The following is a 19,442-nucleotide window of genomic DNA, read 5'->3' as shown; positions in this document are numbered from 1 at the left end:
AATTCGTCCGATGCGCTGGACAAAATTTGGTTTGAAGGACTGACGGATAAGAGTAAGCTCGGTATTGATCAGGGGCTCGTGTATTGCTGGATTAGTACAGTCCACGATTTCATGCTTGAGAAGCCAAGGCGGCAGGTACGAAGAACTCCACGCAAGAAAATGAATCCCTGAAGTCCGAACTGAAGTCTCTCGAGGCTAGAATTCAGTTTCTAACAATGAGGGATTCGGTTCCCGGGTATGACTCCTCTGCGGACGTCGTTCTACTTACACCAGATGGTGGGCGATTCGTTGCCCACAGTTCAATTCTGTCAGGTCGATCTATTGTTTTCAAGGCGATGTTAAATTCAGGCATGCAAGAGTCGAGGAGCATGGTAATAAGGCTGGAGGACGTGAACAAAGAAGCAGTGGCCATATTCTTAAAATTCCTTTATAAGGCCCAGATAGATGCAAAGGATTTCCAAGAAAATGGTGAGGTAAAAGCCGAGATGATTATTCGGCTGTGCCAGCAATACCAGATCGATTTCCTACTCTCTACATTTCAAAATTTCATAGTTGAAAACATTATTAACATTGAAAATTTGGAAAGCATTCTGTGTATTGCGGACATATATGAATTAGATGTTGTCAAGACTGCAATCACCCAAGACAGTCGTTGGAGTGCTCTTCATGCAGTGGAGTGCTTTCAGGATTATTTCCTTTGACGAAATAGCAGATATCAGAGGAGAATGGAAGATCGGGGATCCGTGATGAGGCAATGTCGCGGGTGTACATGGGGAACTTGGATCCCCGGGTAACCGAGCGGGAACTGGAGGACGAGTTCAGAGTCTATGGCGTTCTGCGCAGTGTATGGGTAGCTCGTAAACCACCTGGCTTTGCATTCATTGAATTTGAGGACCGCAGGGATGCAACTGATGCTGTACGTGCTTTGAATGGCAAGAATGATTGGAGGGTTGAGCGTTCTCGAAATTCTGGTGCGGTGAGCGTGGAGACCCGATCTGCTGCAAAGGAAGCGTGGATCTGGAACGAAGGGGCCGAAGGTACGTGCTCACAGTGGCCGTTGAGATCGGTGTAGCCGCTGCCAAGCTGTGTATGGAGGTCGAGCTGGAGGCCGACCTGTGTGAGTTTCAATCTACGAGATCGAAGCACCGGAAACTTCCCTGGAGGCAGAGAAAGCCTGGGCGGAGGATTTCTTTCACTTGGCAAGGTTCTTTGGAGGCCATCAGTTTGAAATGAGGGCCGGTTAGCATGGTGATGGACAAGCCATAATAGTTGCGTTCGAATTTCTTTGGTAATACGCTGCCACTGCAACAGTAAAATGTGGTATTTATAAATGTTTTGGAATTATAATCATTGAGCTTAGCTAACTCAATGGAGTGATTTTGTTAGAATTAGCTACTCTAACAAATCATGCAGGTAAAGCCAAGACAATTAAATCAGAAAGATGATGCAAATGTGGTGGGTAACAAGGTTGAATTGCACCAAATATTAATTTTGTGCAACAATGATATCAAAGGAGCAACGACAACGTCTATGGCGGACAACAAAGTAGATTTTTTGTTTTAGTGTGGTTTGTGGAATAGACTCCCTAGCATGTGATTGTAATAGTCATTGTATGTACCAAAAACTCCAAATGTTGAATGTAAGCCTTGTAAAGGCATTTGAAAGTTCGTGGTGATCTCAAAACCACTTTGTAATGGTTTGTGGTCAGCCTGAAACCATCTTTTGTCATTGTAATGTGACGGTTGGTGGTGAACCAGAAACCATCTATAGAGTCCTAGTGGCTACAGGATTTGCCCGGTGGTGGCATATTGAAGTTGGCGGATTTGCCCGGTGGTGGTAAATCGGACTTGCCCGGTGGTGGCAGATTGCCTTTGTGGCTGAATGGTTGGTGGTGAGCCAGAAACCATCTATATAGTCTTTGTGACTGAAGTGCCTTTGTGGCTAGCTTGCCTTTGTGGCTGAATGGTTGGTGGTGAGCCAGAAACCATCTATATGGTCTTTGAGGCTGAAGTGCCTTTTGAAGCTAGCTTGCCTGTGTGGCGGAATTGCCTGTGTGGCTTAAAGTGCCTTTGTGGCTGTGTGTACACGAGAGCTTTGTGCTCGTAGGAGCAGGTGGACTGCAGAACACCTGGCTCAGACTCAGATGATTTTCTCTGAGTAGAAGGGGATTGGCGTTTTTCGCGCTAACAGCAATGCCAGGAAGGCCAACTGGCGCGTCTGTTAGGCCATTAATCGCGCCAATGGGTGCGGGTTTTTTCGTTCAGGATCGCGCCAATTCACCTTCAAGGGGATCCGTGGGATCGGAGAAGTTGTGGATCTGTCCGAGGGCGGCAGATTGTGTTTTTGGAGGTTTTGTACATGCAATTCGTGTGATGATGGTGGATTTGACTATCATGACAAGTAGTCATTAAGGGGGGGAGTTGGAAATAATTAATTCCTACTTGTCTATGGTTGTATTTTTCTATTTGAGGAGTTTATTCCTATGTAATAGGAATTTAGTTTCTCCTAGCTTAGTGTGTGGTTGAGAGAATCTCTCAACCACACTACTGCTCGTCTAAGATAGCATTCCTATCTTAAGACTACTGATTGTATAAATATGTGTGTAATCATTCAAGAATTTATAGAATATATTGACTGTCTGTAATTTTATCTGTTCAAGAACATAATATTGGTTGACAGTCTTGTTTATAATGTGGAGAGTTGTCTAGTTTCTTTATCAAGTTTTTTTTGTTATCACTATGGAATAGCTTATGTTATTGATGGCTCTGTGCGTCTATGGATGGACTTATGTTTTAAGGTTGGCCCTTTATCTTGCTGTCTCTCTAGGCTCTAATTTTGGGAGGTGTGATTATGACTCTTGATGTTGTGTTTTTGAAATTTTTATGGATACGATCAATGCTTTTGTGTTGGATGAAACTTTGTTTCTCTGGGCTTTTATGTGTTATGTTGCATAATGATCACTTCTTGTTTGTTTTACAAAACACTAGCACTGTGGTTATTAATGACACACCTGTGGTTTACCTTGCAATTGGATATGGATCTGTGTGTTTTTGTTGGATGACCCTATGTTCATGTGGGCTTCTATGTGTTATGAATTTTTCGGTGGTGGATCTGTTTATGGCTCTGGGGGCACTGTATTATGAATCTCTCAGCGGAGGATCTTTTTATGGCTTTGGGCACATTATAGCTATTTCATGCTTGTTCTCGAGATCACTAGCACTATTGTTATTTGGTTAGGCTTTGAGATTGTGAGCATATATGGTTTTAGAGAAGTGTTTCGTTTTAGTTGACGATGTCAGGTCTTGTTTGCAATTTAAGTTTCATTATATTGATTTATGTTATTGGAGAAGGGCGATATGATCTGTGACATCCTAATATTATATTTTTTAAGCTTTGTTTATATATATGTGGTGAAATTAACCTCTATAAAATTTGTGGTGTTGTGAGTTGTTAAAGTAAAGAGATCAATGTTACTATGTGACTTTGTTTTATGTGAACATTTAAGATCTTTTAGTTTCTTATGTACTTATGACTAAGATCTAAAAAGAAAACATTGTAATATTAATGAAATCCAAATGTTTTAATTTAAAAAATATTTATGTATAGAAAATAATATTATAAAAAAATAAATAAGCATTATATAATTAAATTGTTATTTAAAAGAATACACTGAACCTTAAGAAAGTTCATATATTAAATGGACGCTCCACCTATCAGAGAGTATCAACGTATACACAAATAAAAAACAACTATATTTTGCAGACATAATTGCTATATGCAGGCTGACATATTTGAATGTAAAACCACCACAAGAATTCGTGGCCACTTAGCATCTCTTGAATTTGGCGCATATGCTTTTTCTTTTTGCATTATAATTAGCCTACGAATTTGGTAGAGACGTAGATGGTCGCCAGCTATTCAATTTTATATGGATTGACAAATCAAAATAAAAAATTTAGGTGCTTCTGCAAGACAAAGTCTGGAGTTGTCGATATAATTTGTAATTAATTAATTCTTGACTGGTGTAATGTATGAATCAAAGTCGAATCATGTCGTCGCCAATTACGCCACCCGATCCTGAGGTTCTTTGAACGATTTCGTCTTCGCAATTAACAAATGCTTAAAGCCCCGGGAATAATACCTTGCACGTGAAAGAACCGAAATTTTCGAAAATTTTGCAAGCGAAGATGCCAGAAGTAGAAGAAATTAGTTTGAAATGTCAGCAGTACGGTTTTTGTAATTTGATGATTTTTGGCATTATCTGTTTAGACTAAGTCATTAGAACCATGTCATTTTTGTAATTTGATTATTTTTGGCATTATCGGTTTAGACTAAGTCATTAGAACAATGGCATCAATTTTCTCATGATTTGATTATTTTTGGCATTATCTGCTTGGCCGTTTGGCATTATCTACTTGGACGAAGCCATTCTATTCCTGTGGTGTATTCTCTGGCCAAGTGCACTTAATCAGAACTCCAAAGAGCCCTCTTGAGAGATACATCTATCAATTAGAAGTATGAAAAACATTATGTTAGGCTAGAGGGTAACTCCTCTTTTAGATAAAACCTCTGCTTCCATATTCTGCTTCGATAGATATGGAGAAAAGAAATGTCACAAAAAGAAGAACAAAGCACGGAAATACGATCCATCCAATGGGATAGCAGAGGAACCTAGAGGGCATTCCACCCCTGCATCCACTTAATGGCAGACAATGAATCGCCAAACACCTTCAAGGTGTCAATAGCCAACTAGACAATGCTTTGGAGTAACCCCCATTGTGCCACCACCTCTGCCCGGCAACTTGAACCAACTCAAACATTCCAAAAGAAATGGTAAGTCTTGTTGGGGCAAATTTTAATAACTGCCCCACAACCATAGTCCCCATCAGTAGAAGCCCCATCAAAATAACCTATTGGGAAAAAATATCCTAAGTCCCCTAGAGTTAGACTGAGAGTCGAGAAGGTTTGGGGAACCAAGAGCCGATCTCAAGGAAATGGGCCACAACCTTGATGTTGACATAATGATACGCTATAACCCCGTCCTCAAAGATGAAAGCATTCCGAGATTTCCAAATCCCCAAAAGACATATAAGGGAAGAGCACAAAAGGGCCTATGACAGGAAGGCGAATACATTAAGCAGTCGAAAATGGAGGACCAATCCCCGACAAACCAGATATTTCACAAATCTGCCATGTGAACCCAAATGGCCTTCGCAAAAGAACATTCAATAAAAAGGTGGAAGGCATCCTCTAGAGGGGAGTGACAGAGATGGCACCATCCAAGACTTCAAAATCCCCTTTTCTACTGATTACTAAACAAATTTATTTGAAGCCTTTCTATTTTTAAATAAATCACATTAGAGATGAATACTATGAATAAAACTATAAATTCTCATAAACTAGAAATTAAAAAAGACAGAATAAACTGTTATTACTTGAAAAAGCAATTACATTTAATTTTCCTAAATAAACTTTTCAAATGATTCAAGATTTTTCCATATCAAACCCATTTATCTCAAAACTCTGATTATATTTAACTTTCTCAACTGATAAACTTTTCAGGTGATAGAACTGCATTGAACTATAGAGCTTTAGCCACCGTTGATTTTAACTGAATATTTTAGAAAAATTAATGTACATTAAAAAAAATCAAACAGTTACCTTCCTCCTACCATAAGATTTCTTGAATGTTTTGGAATCTGCACCCACAATCAAATGTGACACACTTAACTCACAACTGTAATTGCATTTAGTTTTCTCAACTGATCAAACCCACTTAGCTCACAACTGTAATTACATTTAGTTTTCTCAAGTGATCATCTTTCCAAGTTATTCAGAAGCAGGCCCAACTGTAATTGCATTTAGTTTTCTCAACTGATCAAACCAACTTAGCTCACAACTGTAATTACATTTAGTTTTCTCAACTGATAAACTTTTCAAGTTATTCAGAAGTAGGCCTGCCAGGTTGCTCCAAAGTCAATATGTTTTTGCGACCAAAACCTTCAATTGCATTCGGAGGAACAATATTTCCACATGGCTGCTCCTCCAATCACTCCAATCATACCCATTCTTCTTCACCTCCCATCCTATAAATCAGCAGTCCTTCCATGCCCAACTGCATCAACCTTCTATCTTAATAGTGATAAGGCTATCAAAGAGCTTAGAGAGTTAAAGTGGGAAGGAGGACCATGGAGAACCAGGTAGTATATCATGTCCACTCGCTGTTGATGATATTTTGTTGGTTAATCTGTTGTTATGTCTGGGTTCACTAGATCCTACTGTAAGTGCAAACGGTGACAAACAATGACAATGAGGATTTAGTGTCCCAATTCCTTGTACCCAAAAACGAGGCAAGAGCCCAGGTTGGGGATCCCCCCCTTGTGTGGGATGCCAATGTGGCCAGCTGGTGAAGTCTAAACCTTTGGTTTGAAACATAGGTTGGAAGAATTCATATTTAACAGGAGTAGCAGTAGTGCGTGCAACATTTTCTCACATATGGGTCCTTAGGTAGGTGTGGGTGAAACCCTTTCTCAAATATTGGTCCCTCAATATATCTAGGTTTACGCAACGAAAACTTGTAATAAGATTTATAGTTGTTTCAAAATAATTGTGAAATTGTTATAATAATAAAAACTTTGTTATTATGCACATGACGTGCATGATGTAATGGCTGGGGCGGATGGCTGTCACACCCCCCACCCATGTTCGAATCCTGCAAGGTTGTAAAAAGTAGAAAAATGAGAAGTTGTAAAAAAGTGTAAAATGAGTGGGTCCTACCTAAGCTTACAAAAAAAAAAAAACTTTGTTATTATATAAATTTTATAATTTAAATTTAAAATTTGATAAATTGAATATAGAATAATTTCATAAATTTAATTTAAATTTTGATAAGTTGGATTATTAAATAATTTGATGGTTAGTAACATATATATATATATATATATATATATATATATATATATATATATATATATATATATATGATTTCATTTACCATAGTTTTGAGGATAGTTGTTCATATTTATATATAAAAAAAATTACATTAAATATTTGCAATGTGATACTACCAAGGTTTAAGTATGTGATATTCTTCATTTTAATATGAAGAGCTATTTGTGAGATTAAGTATTTTTATGGACTTTTCAAATGTTTCTCTTTTAAGTGGTTTGATGAACAGATATATAATTTGGTCACATGTGGAACAACATATTAATGGTATTGGCCTCTACGTGATATCGAAACAAATGGTACTTTGTGTTGATGTGCTTGGTTCAATCATGGAATATAGGATCCTTGGCTAAGTTGATTGCATATTTTTTGTAAATCCAAAGCGGGGTAGCATTTAGTTGTTCCTACTACAAATCATATAATATATTCTTGAGCCACACAGTCTCCTTTGTTATGTATGTAGCAACTACATATTCTACCTATGTAGTGGAATTTGTTGGAATAAATTGTTTACGTGGCCTCTAATATAGAGTTGTTGACACAAGACACATTAAGTATCCTGAAGTAGACAATCCATTCTCCTTACCTCCTTCAAAGTTTGAATCTATATGTCCAACTAATTTGAAGGCATCCACCTTAGAGTATTTGATCCCAAAGTTTTGAGTTCCTTTTAAGTACTCTAGAACTCTCTTTGCAACATAGCAATGTCCTTCACAACATTTTTACATGAAGCTGAAAAGAATTTGAACTACAAAACAAATGTCTGGTCTAATAGTAGTAAGGTAGATAAGGCTCTCTGCGATCTATCTATATTTAGTTGCATCCTTAAATTCATTCCCTTCTTTTGATGTTAACTTTAGATTTTCTTACATTAGAATAGAGAGAGGATTTTAACTAGCCATGCCAAATTTGTTCAATATTTCTATATTGTACTTCTTTTGGGAGATGAATACATGCTTTAGACTATGAGTTATATACCTAAATAGTATTGAGGATATCCCCATGTTTGTCATCTCAAAACCCCTCTTCATTCTTTCTTTATGGATGTAATGTGAAATTTTACCAACTTTCTTAACAAACAATGTTGCATCATCAAGATTAAAATTCTTAAAATTGATCTTCAAAATAAACTTAGTTAACTTTTCATACCATGCATGAGGTGCTTGCTTTAGGCTATACAAAGACTTGACAAACTTGCATACCTTTTGTTCTTGGCCCCTCACAACAAATCCTTCTGGTTGAAACACGTAGACATTTTATTTCAAGTCTTCATTCAAGAAGGTTGCCTTCACATCCATGTGATGAATCATCCACCTATTCTAATTAACCAATTTTTTTATGGGGGGAGCTAAAGCCAAAAGTGCACGAATGATAGCCCATTTTTTGTGGGATAAAAGTATCTACATAGTCTATACCTTCTTTATGTGCAAATCCTTTTACTACAAGCCTTACTTTATGATTGTTAAGTGAGCCATCTAATTTGTACTTGTTTTTGTAGAATCACTTGTAGCCAATTGGTTTGGTTCCAAATGGAGAATCCACTAGCTTTCATGTCTCATTCTTGATGAGAGAATCATAGTCCTTCTACATGTCTTCTTTCCACTCATTATAAGAATTAGATTCTTTAAAAAAATAGGTTCAAAGTTTGTAGATAAATTTGATTCACAATCATATGAAACATCCATTTCATTAACATCACATCAATCTAAATTATCTACATCACCTCCATCTTATTTAGTTTAAGTTCTAGTTCATGTCTTTTCAAATTCATCAAGGTGAACACTTTCAAGTGTCTTTATGAGCCATTTTGGTGAACCTTTCTGAGATGGTCTAGGTTGCTCCACTTATTGAGATGGTGTTGTATTCCCATGAAGGTTCAACCTTTTAATCCTCTCAATCACATCATCCAATTCGACTCCCTATTCCGATGAAGTGGCTAGATCTTCTTCATGAGGGGGAGGATGACACTTCAAAAGGAGATTCAAAAGACCAATCCAAGTATTGAGAGAAAAATATATAAATTAGCATAACAATAGAGAGGTGTGAATGGAGGCGACTCAAGGTTCTATAGTCTGGAAATTCATGAGAACATCCTCAGACATCATATTGAATAATTTAAGTAAAATTTTGGGTAACAGAGCCTTGACTAATATTTGGTCAGACTCTATCTTGGGTCTTCTTCCTCTAGGTTTAGATTCCTCTCTCATCCCTCTTAGGAATCATATGATGCAGACTAGGATGATCCATTTGGATCAAATATCATATTGGAATCATCAGGGACTATGGAAGGGGTGGAAATTGGAAAATATCCCGGAAAATATGCTCCCATCAAGAGAAATTCTAATTAAAAAACTAAGTGGATGCACCCCCATTGATCCAAAAATGGTGGATACGTGAGGATGAATGAACTCCATTTTCATAGTCAAAAAAGGATACCCTCATATGATTTTCAATTCCCAAATCCTCCTAAAGTCCTCAATATGGAACAAAATTTGGAAAATGAATGGTATCCCCAAGATGAACTTCTTATGCTAGTTGTTAGCTCATAAAATAGTTCTCACGGCAGATAACCTACATAAAAGAGGCTTCAGTGGACCCTCTAGATGTTCCCTATGCATAAATTATGAGGAAAGAATCCCTCATCTCTTCCTCCATTGTCACTTTTCAAAAGAATTTTGGTCAGTGGCCCTTGGTCTACTTTTCCTCAGAAAAAGATGGCTCGATGATCTCCTTTAGCTCTTCAACTCCTGGGCCCATATTTTATGTCGACTCCCTTCAGGCCAAAAATATCTTCAAGGAGCTATGGATCACTCTTCCCAAGTATGTTTGCTAGCATATATGGTTATCAAGTAATAAAGCAATCTTCAGAGAGACTTGCTCGATAACTAGAATCACAACTCTTAAATCCCTTTTGTCTTGTATGGAATTTCACACATTGATTATGGAACTCTCTTTGGATCATCAAGAATTCGCATGGATATCTCCTTGGGTATGCCCCCAAGACTCCTTGCCCTCCTCAAAATATCCCTCGCCTCCCTTGCCCCCGCTCGATCCTTGGAATGTCTCCTGAGGGGCTTGTGGATTGGATGCAAAACTCGAAAAAGTGCATTCTCCAATTTGATGGAGCTTCAAAAAGAAATTATGGGGTGGCAGAGGGGGAGCGATTCTCATTAATCCTGAAGGAATCATAGAAGATAGATATGCCTAGGGGTTGGGAGAGAAGACAAACAATCAAGCCGAGGCTTATGGCTTGTCTCTTGGTCTCACCTTGGCTTAGATAAAATGAATCATGGATATGCATATAATAGGGGTCTCCCTTCTTATCATAAAGCATATGAAACTCGGCAGCTCAGAACAATAAGTTGAATCAAATCCTTAGGAGAGTCGAAGGAATGCTTCGTCACTTTGGAAAATTAAATTTTTTCCACATCTTAAGAGGGGAAAATAAGGAAGCTGACAGGCAAGCCAACTTGGCATGCAAGATGAAAGAAGAAAGCAGTGAAGTGAACAGGGCAGTGGGTCATTTTCCTATCCCCTAATTTCTTATCTGAAAATCCAATTCTTCGAGTTATTTTTTATTCCTTCTTTAAAAATGGAAATAATCAGTTGGAAATGAGGGAGTTCAAGTGGTTTTTATCTCCCTTCATACCCCATGTTTCTCCCTTTTGGCTCCCCCTTGGCACCTCCCTCTGCCTCCTCTCGTATTTCTTCACCCTCCTTCCCCTCTTCCACCCCCTTCGCCACATCACCTGCCTCTTTTCATCACCTCGACCACCTTGGCTACTCATTCCTCTTCACCCACTACACCCCCCCCTCTCGCCTTCCCTCCCCTCTCTGTCACATTTTCCCTCTCATCACACACCCCTCCTCCCTGCCTTGTGGAGGCTCTCCTTGGCATGACGTGCTTTATCCATTGTCATGTGCTCGTTTTCTTGAGAAGGTGGTAACACTTGGAGCCATCTTGTGCTCAAGTGTGGGAGATTTGGTACTCAATTCTTGGATCAAGCTCTGCATCAGCTGCATTGAAGGTGATACCAAGTGAATTCACTTAGAACGAGGTTAGCATTTAATCCATCCAAGTTGGTGCAAACTGTACACGCGGGGGACGATGAATTCAGACAAGATGCAAGTCGTTTCAGCACTCAGGATCATAATGGAGGGTCATTAGGGTGCAAGAGGTAAGTGCATAGTCCATCATTTCCACATTTGGTTAAAGCTTGGGAATTTCTATTTAAGGAGGAATAACGGTTTAAACTTCTGCCATAAGAGTGGGTTTGTCTCTATCCTAGGGGTAATAAGGGTCTATAATAATAGGGATCTAGGGGTTTGTCACAATTGTGGGATTAGAGGGTAGAAACACTTGAGTGTTAAAGCTAGTGTTTGCAGAGGGGGGCTTCAGAACATTTGATAAGAGTGAGGCGTTTGAGAAGCTCTTTGTTTTTCCTCTTTGTGTGGTCTTTGTTGGGCTCTAGGTTTATACTAGTTGTGGTCTTCGCAGGGAAAATGAGAGGCTCTGGATTTATCCTATTTGCGTTTATCATTTCGAGAAATTGAGAGGCTTGTCTTTGTTGGGCTTTGTGTTCATCACTGTGGTCTTCATTGGGAAATTGAGAGGCTTGGAGATTATCCCTTTTGTTCAGGTAATTTGGTTAGAGTAATCCCGGTTGTTAACATGTCGATGCATTGAGTCACTCTCAGTGCGAGGTTGTCTCGGTTTCAGGTTCCTGGGGTTGTTGTCGCCCTCGTTCTGGTAGAATGTCGAGGCACTCGATGAAGGATCGGGAGAGGTGCTCTCCAGAGACAAAATTCCCAGCTTCTCATTTTGGTAGCTGTGTCAAGGAACATGTTGCATTCAAGGAGGGGTTGGTGGTGATGAAAAGGTGTCTCCAATGACAATTGTGGCTTAAATTTCAAAAAAAAATTGTCTAATTTTCTCAAAATCATATATAAATTACCCTATTTTCCTAATAAAATTGTGGCAAGTTAGACTACGGCTAAAATTAAGTACTTCTGCAAGAGAAAGTCTGGAGTTGTCGATATACTTCGTGTATGAATCAAAGTCGAATCGCTGATGTGCCACTTCTGTGGTCATCAATTACGCCACCGGATCATGAGGTTCTTTGAATGATTTCGCCTTCGCAATTAACAAATGCTTAAAGCCCGGAGAATAATGCGTCGTGAGACTTATCCTTAATCAACGATGCGAATGAGAATATGTGTTAAAAGCATTGTGACTGCGGAAAATCCTTAATCTATCAGGCCACTTTTACATTTAAATACAAGCGAAATCATTGCATAAATTTGTGGTTCAACTTTTGTACACTGCCTGCACGTGAAAGAACCGAAAATTTTGCATGCGAAGATGCCGGAAGTATTAGAAATTGGTTGAAATATAAGCAGTCCCTGTTTTTGTAATTTAATTCAATTTTGGCATTATCTGTTTGGACGCAGACATGAGATCCAATATTTGATTAATTTATGAAAGTGAGATTGAAACAAATTAAGGTAAATGATATTACTTCAGGCAGTTACATATCCACATATCATATCAGTTATTATCTGTTTCAATAATATTTTATAAATTAATTTGTTTAACACAAATATTTTATTTGTAAATCAATTTCAAACCCCAAAACTTTAAATTTTAAAATTTAATTTTTTTCGAAGATCAAACTTATTTAACCCACAACAATAATTACATTTAATTTTTCCAATTAATAAACTTTTTAAACCATACATGTTTACTTGACCATAAATATTTTTCTATATCAAAACCATTTATCTCGCAATGGTGATTATATTTAACTTTCTCAAACGATAAACTTTTCACACTATCGAAGTGTATTTAATGGTAGAAACTTCAAAATATATATCCACAATCAAACCTACTGAACTCATTACTATAATTACATTTAGTTTTCTTCACTGATAAACTATGTTTGTATTGACGGTTTCAGAGTCTTTACTAGGGTTGATCATTTCCATCATAAGAAACTTAGAGAGGCTATTGAGATTAAAAAGCATGCTAGTCAACAGAGATGATGGTTGGAAATTGAGTAAAAGTTGGATTCTGGCCCTTTAGCCCCTATTTTTGTCCTTTTGTATTGCTTTTTATTTAAGTTTATCAGATTATTTGTGACTTACTGCTCATTATATGCTTATTTTGACTTATTCTTTCTAACCCTATTTTTAACTTATTTAATCTCTATTATTGATCTCCTATTTTCTTCAATAGTATTTAACCTCATTTTTCTTTTGATTTATTCTTTCTAACCCTATTTTTAACTTATTTAATCTCTATTATTGATCTCCTATTTTCTTCAATAGTATTTAACCTCATTTTTCTCTTAATACATATTTTTGTGAGCTAAACTTATAATCTCCCTATTAAATTTCTAGTTTATCCTTAACCCCTTATTATTTTATGAGTTTTCTAATCATTATATTACTCCTTATTACTATTTTATAATATTTACCCCCATTAAAACCATCTTTTTACTTTATTTCAAGAACCCAACATCTATTTTTTTTTTACTAAATAAGGAATATACACTATTTTATATGTAATTAATTTTTTATTTTTATCTTTTAAAATAATATTAAGGAAAAAAAAATACTTTTTATATCTAACTTTTGGGTTTTTAAACATTAATAATTCGTATTACTAAATTTAGGATTATTAAATAATTTAGATCTAAAATATATTTAATTTATAATATTAAAACCCTTTTTAAATAAATATATAAAATTGGTTTTTAAATAATTTATCTCTAATTAGAATTTTTAGATTTCTAAATAATATTAAAATATATAAAACTACTTTTTATATGGAACTTTAAGTTTTTAAATAATACTAAAATATTAAAATTTTGTCCAATTTTTTTAAATATGTTAGATCTATGATATATTTTTTGGAATTTAAATAATATTAGAACTATTTCAAATAAAAATATATAAAAACTTCTTGAATTTTAAATAATATCAAATTATTAAAAATTTTTAAATTAAAAATAACATTTTATTTTTTGTTTGATTATTTTCTGTTTTGACTATTCTTCAACTTCTAGTTTTTAATGGTTAGTTTTACGATTTCTTTCCCCTTGCATTTAGGATGAACCACATTAGTTGGTTCGAAACATCTACCGATCCTAATGATGTGATTATTCCGAAAGACATTTATCAACTATAATTACAATTAGTATATTTAAAAATAGAGCTTTAACTATCACATTTATGAGTTGAATTTAATTAAATTATAGATTTTTGAAATATTATAAAATTTTATATATAAAATAAATAGTAAAATTAAATAATTACCTTTGTTTCTAAAAAATCAGAATATACACCCCAATCAAACTATAATTATATTTAATTTGTTTAATTGATAAACCCTGGCTCACAATTGTAATTACAGTTAGTGCTTTAAGTATAGAGCTTTCACAACTGCATTGGTGAGCTGAATTTCACTAAATTATAGATTTTTAAAATATTTCAAAAATTTGATAAATAAATAACATGGTGAGTTAAATTTCACTAAATTATAGATTTTTAAAATATTTCAAAAAATTGATAAATCAATAACAAAGTCAAATGGCTACCTTCATTTCTATCCTTGAGATTTCCAATAAAAAAGTTTAAAATATACCCCCACAATCAAACCCATTTAACTCACCAGTTAGTTTTCTCAACTGATAAACTTTTCAAGGTATTCAAAAGTAGGCCCTCCATGTTTCTCCAAAGTCAATATGTTTTTGCGACCAAAACCTTCAATCGCATTCAGAAGAACAGTACTTCCACATGGCTCGCCCTGCAATGACTCCAATCACACCCATTCTTCTTCACCTCTCATCCTATAAATCAGCGGACCTGCTATGCCCAACTGCATCAACCTTCTCTCATAGTAGTGATAAGGCCATTAGAGAGCTTAGAAAGTTAAAGTGGGAAGGAGAACTATGAAGAACCTGATAGTATATCATATCCGATCGCTGTACTTGATCCTTTTGTTGGTTATTCTGTTGTTATGTCTGGGTTCACTAGCTTCTACTGTAAGTGCAAGAGGTGACAATGAGGATTTAGTGTCCCAATTCCTTGTACCACAAAACCAGGCAAGAGCCCAGGTTGGGGATCCTCCCCTTGTGTGGGATGCCAATGTGGCCAGCTATGCCCAGGCATATGCCAGTAAGAGACGAGGAGACTGCGCTCTGAAACACTCGAATGGGCCGTTTGGCGAAAATATTTTCTGGGGAAGTGGAAGTGGTTGGCAACCCAAGGATGCAGTGGCTGCGTGGATCGGGGAGGACCGTTACTTCAACTATCATACTCATTCGTGCAATGGGTTTCAGGAGTGCGGGCACTACACTCAAATTGTGTGGAAGAATTCTCGAACGGTGGGCTGCGCTAGGGTCATTTGCAACGACGGTGATACATTCATGACCTGCAATTACAATCCCCCTGGCAATTATGTTGGTCAAAACCCATACTAAAATTGCATCCAATATGCTTCATTGGCTCCTCTCTCTTCCTTGTAGGTAGAGATGTCAATGCAGAACTGTTGAAGTCAATGTAATTCATTTCATTCCAATAAGCTCTTAGAGTATGCCTGAGAAGTTCCATTAGCTCACTGGTGACTTCTATTATTTTAATTATTCCAATTTTCGATCTAAAGTGATGGGATCATATCAAAACCAAAACATTACTCCCTGCACATTGACTTTTAACTCTCATTTTGTATTTAATAATTTGCAGATACAATCACTACTAATGGGTTCAGTAATGCAAGGGGTTCTATGGAAGGATTGAGCTTGATATACTCGTATGCAATACTGATATTTCTAAAGTGATGGGATCATATCAAAACCAAAACATCACTCCCTGCACATTGACTTTTAACTCTTTCATTTTGTATTTAATAATTTGCAGATACAATCACTACTAATGGGTTCAGTAATGCAAGGGGTCCTATGGAAGGATTGAGCTTGATATACTCACATGCAATACTGATATTTTTAGGTTTGATCGTTTCGTCGTATGCAGGTAGGTTGGATGGATTTAATTATTATGAAAAGAAAAACATTAGAGAAGGAAGCTGGAACCTAAAATGTAATGTTTCCTCCATTCCTCTATGAAGAGAACAGAGAACTGGGAGAAAAAGCAAATGCTTTCATAATGACGATTACATTGGAAAACCTAATAATATTTAACATTTTCATGTTAAGGATTTATCATCATGCCAATCTTAATTTTGGACCGATAAAATTGGAAGGGTAAATCTTTGGTTTGAAACCTGTATGTGGGAGGAGTTCATATTTAATATGAATAGGTGGTAGTGGGTGCAACTCTTCAAATATTGGATCTTTGATATATTAAAGTTTACACAATCAAAACTTGTGATAAGATTTATGGTTTTTTTTTAATGATTTTGAACTTTTTATTATTGGTTCATATTTAATATGAATAGGTGGTAGTGGGTGCAACTCTTTCAGAAATATTGGACCTTTGATATATTAAAGTTTATACAATCAAAACTTGTAATAAGATTTATTGTTCTTCTAAATGATTTTGAAATTTTTATAATAATAAAATGTTTAGCTGTTATATAAATTTAAATTAAATTAAAATTTTGGTAAATTGGATATTGAATAATTTTATGTTGAGTAATATTATTGAAATGAAATAAATACGTATAATAAAAATGTTTTTTAATTTTTTAATTATAGTTTTGAGTTTTTTTTATCATAGTTTTGAAGATGGTTGCTTTTATTTATATTTTATTTTATATTAAATATTTATAATGTTAAGGATTAGATATGTGGTATTTTTTTCTTAATATGAAGGGGTATTTGTAAGTTTAAGAATTGGTGTTTGAAATGTATTTTTTTCGATTTAAAAAAAAATAAATCTAAATGATTTGGTGAAGAAGTCTGCAATTTGATGGCTTGTGGAATAAGATATTAGTTGAATAGTCTTGACCTCTATATGATATTGAACCAAATGGTACTTTGTGTTGATGTGCTTGGTAAGATTATGGAATCTAAAATTGTTAGCCAACTTGATTGTAAAAGTGTTGTCAATCAAAAGTGGAATAGCATTTAGTTATTTCTCTTGCAAATCATCTAATATCTTCCTGATCCACACAATCTCCTTTGTTGTTTTTGTAGCAGTTGCATATTCTACCTCTATAGTGAAATCTACTTGATCAAATTGCTTGTGTGATATCTAAGACATATTTGTTGATCTAAGACTAATGAGGGATCTTAAAGTAGACAATCCATTCTCCTTACCCCCATTAAAGTATGAATCTATATGTCCAACTAATTTTGAAGTCTTCCACCTTGAGTATTTGAGCCCAAAGTCTTGATTTCTTTTTGAAGTAGACAATCCATTCTCCTTATCCCTATTAAAGTATGAATCTATATGTCCAACTAATTTTGAAGTCTTCCACCTTGAGTATTTGAGCCCAAAGTCTTGATTTCCTTTTGAAGTACTTTAGAACTCTCTTTGTAGCACCACAATGTTCTTCATAAGGATTTCACGCGATCTTGGAAAGAACCCCAACTACAAATGAAATGTCTAGTTTGGTAGTAGTAATGTAGGTAAGGCTCCCAACAAGCTATTTATATTTAGTTGACCATCAAATTTCCCTTCTTCTAATGTTAGCTTCAGATTTTGTTCCACTGGAGTAGAGAGAGGATTACAATTAATGATGTCAAACTTGTTCAATAATTCTCTATTGTACTTATTTTGGGAGATGAATACATGCTTTGAATTTCGAGTTAATTCTATACCCAATTAGTAGTGAAAATGTCCCCATGCTTGTCATCTCAAAACCCTTCTTCAATTCTTTCTTTATGGATGCAATATATGCTTCATTGTTCCCTATTATCAAAGCCAACTTTTTTAACAAACAAAGTTGCATCATCAAGATTAAAATTCTTGAAATTAATCCTCAAAAGATGCTTAGTTAACTTTTCATACCATGCATGGGGTGTTTTCTTTAAAATATACAAATGCTTGATGAACTTATGTACCTTTAATTCTTGACTCTTCACAATAAATGCTTCTAGTTAAAACATATAGGCATATTATTTCAAGTGTCCATTCAAGAAGGTCGTGTTCACATCCATTTGATGAATCATCCACCTATTATAAGTAGCCCATTTTTTGTGGGGGTAACCAAAGCCAACAATGCACAAATGGTAGGCCATTTTGTCTTGGGAACAAAAGTCTCTACATAGTCTATTCCTTCTTTATGTACAAATCCTTTTGATATAAGCCTCACTTTATGCTTGTCAAGTGAACCATTTAATTTATACTTTTTTTGGTAGACACACTCGTAACCAATTGGTTTGGTTCCAAATAGATAATCCACTAGCTTCTATGTCCCATTCTTGATGACATCATCATACTCCTTTTGGATGGCTTCTTTCCACTCATCATGAGAAGTAGTTTCTTTAAAGGAAGTTGGTTCAAATTTAGTAGATGAATTTAATTCACAATCATAAAAAACATACATTTCATTAACATCACATGAATGTAAATTATTTGAAACACCTCCATCTTATTTAGTTGAACTTCTAGGCCCTATCTTTCCAACCTCATTAAGATGAACACTTTCAAGTTTCTTTATGAACCACTTTGGTGAACCTTTTTTATATGGTGTAGGTTGTTCCACTTATTGAGATGGTGTTTCATTCCCAACAAGGTTCATCATTTTAATCCTCTCAGTTACATCATCCAATTCTAATGAAGTGGCCAGATCTTCTTCATAAGAGGGAGATGTCACTTCAAAAGGATATCATAGAGATTGATCCAAGATAGGAATACCCCTTCAAGATGTGGAATACCATCATCAAACTCATGATTTGCCTTTACATGAGTGAATCTATCTAGAAGATCAAGCTATCACTCAATAGTTTTTCCATTCTTGGTGGATTCAAGAAAAATCACATCTCTGGGATGAAATTCTTATTTACCTCATCATAAAGATGATATGCCTTGGTGGTATTTAAGTACCTCAAGAAGATGTAATTTAGACTCCTTGCCCAAAGTTTGTTTCTTTTGCTCCTTAGAAACTAATAAATAGCAAGTAGAACGAAAACCCCTAAGATGCCTCACTGAAAGAATGCGGTCATACCAAATTTCATAAGGATTCTTATTCCTAATAGTATGAGATGGACTCATGTTTTTCACATATATTGCACATAGAATTGCATCGGCTTACAACATTAGCTTCACATGCTTGAAAAATAACACTTAGTGTACTATATTCAAGAGTGTCCCATTCAGTCCGTGAGAGATAGGTCAATTTGTGACCGTCATGATAATGAAGTGTTATGTATCAAGATATTTGAGGTTTAAATGCCTCCAATTTACCCATTTATGTAAAAGGGGTGTACATAGGCACCTAGAGGTTATAGTGGTACAATGTAATTGACTATGAATTGTGCAAATACAAACTAGTCCAATTGTCAATTCCATTAGTTACAAAAAAAAAG

At 35.6% G+C, this 19,442-nt stretch overlaps 1 protein-coding gene and 1 pseudogene across 1 annotated transcript; both read left to right on the top strand.

Moving 5' to 3' along the window:
• Positions 1–215: 215 nt before the first annotated feature.
• On the top strand, positions 216–701 carry LOC149241501 (uncharacterized). Its single transcript, XM_089370567.1, has one exon. It carries the CDS (start codon positions 216–218, stop codon positions 699–701), a length of 486 nt encoding a protein of 161 aa, XP_089226693.1.
• Positions 702–14,900: 14,199 nt separating this feature from the next.
• LOC149241500 (pathogenesis-related protein PR-1 pseudogene) lies at positions 14,901–15,502 on the top strand (annotated as a pseudogene).
• The last annotated feature ends 3,940 nt before the right edge of the window (positions 15,503–19,442 follow it).

This window comes from Pinus tabuliformis, chromosome 8, assembly GCF_031772625.1.
Source record: "Pinus tabuliformis cultivar Carrire ecotype Pingquan chromosome 8, CPIR1, whole genome shotgun sequence".
Taxonomy (NCBI): domain Eukaryota; kingdom Viridiplantae; phylum Streptophyta; class Pinopsida; order Pinales; family Pinaceae; genus Pinus; species Pinus tabuliformis.
The sequence above is the reverse complement of the archived record's forward strand: the minus strand, read 5'-3'. Positions and strand labels throughout refer to the sequence as shown.

Excerpts from the sequence above, each read along its gene's own strand:
- LOC149241501 (XM_089370567.1), top strand. The coding sequence starts at position 216 with ATGAGGGATTCGGTTCCCGGGTATGACTCCTCTGCGGACGTCGTTCTA.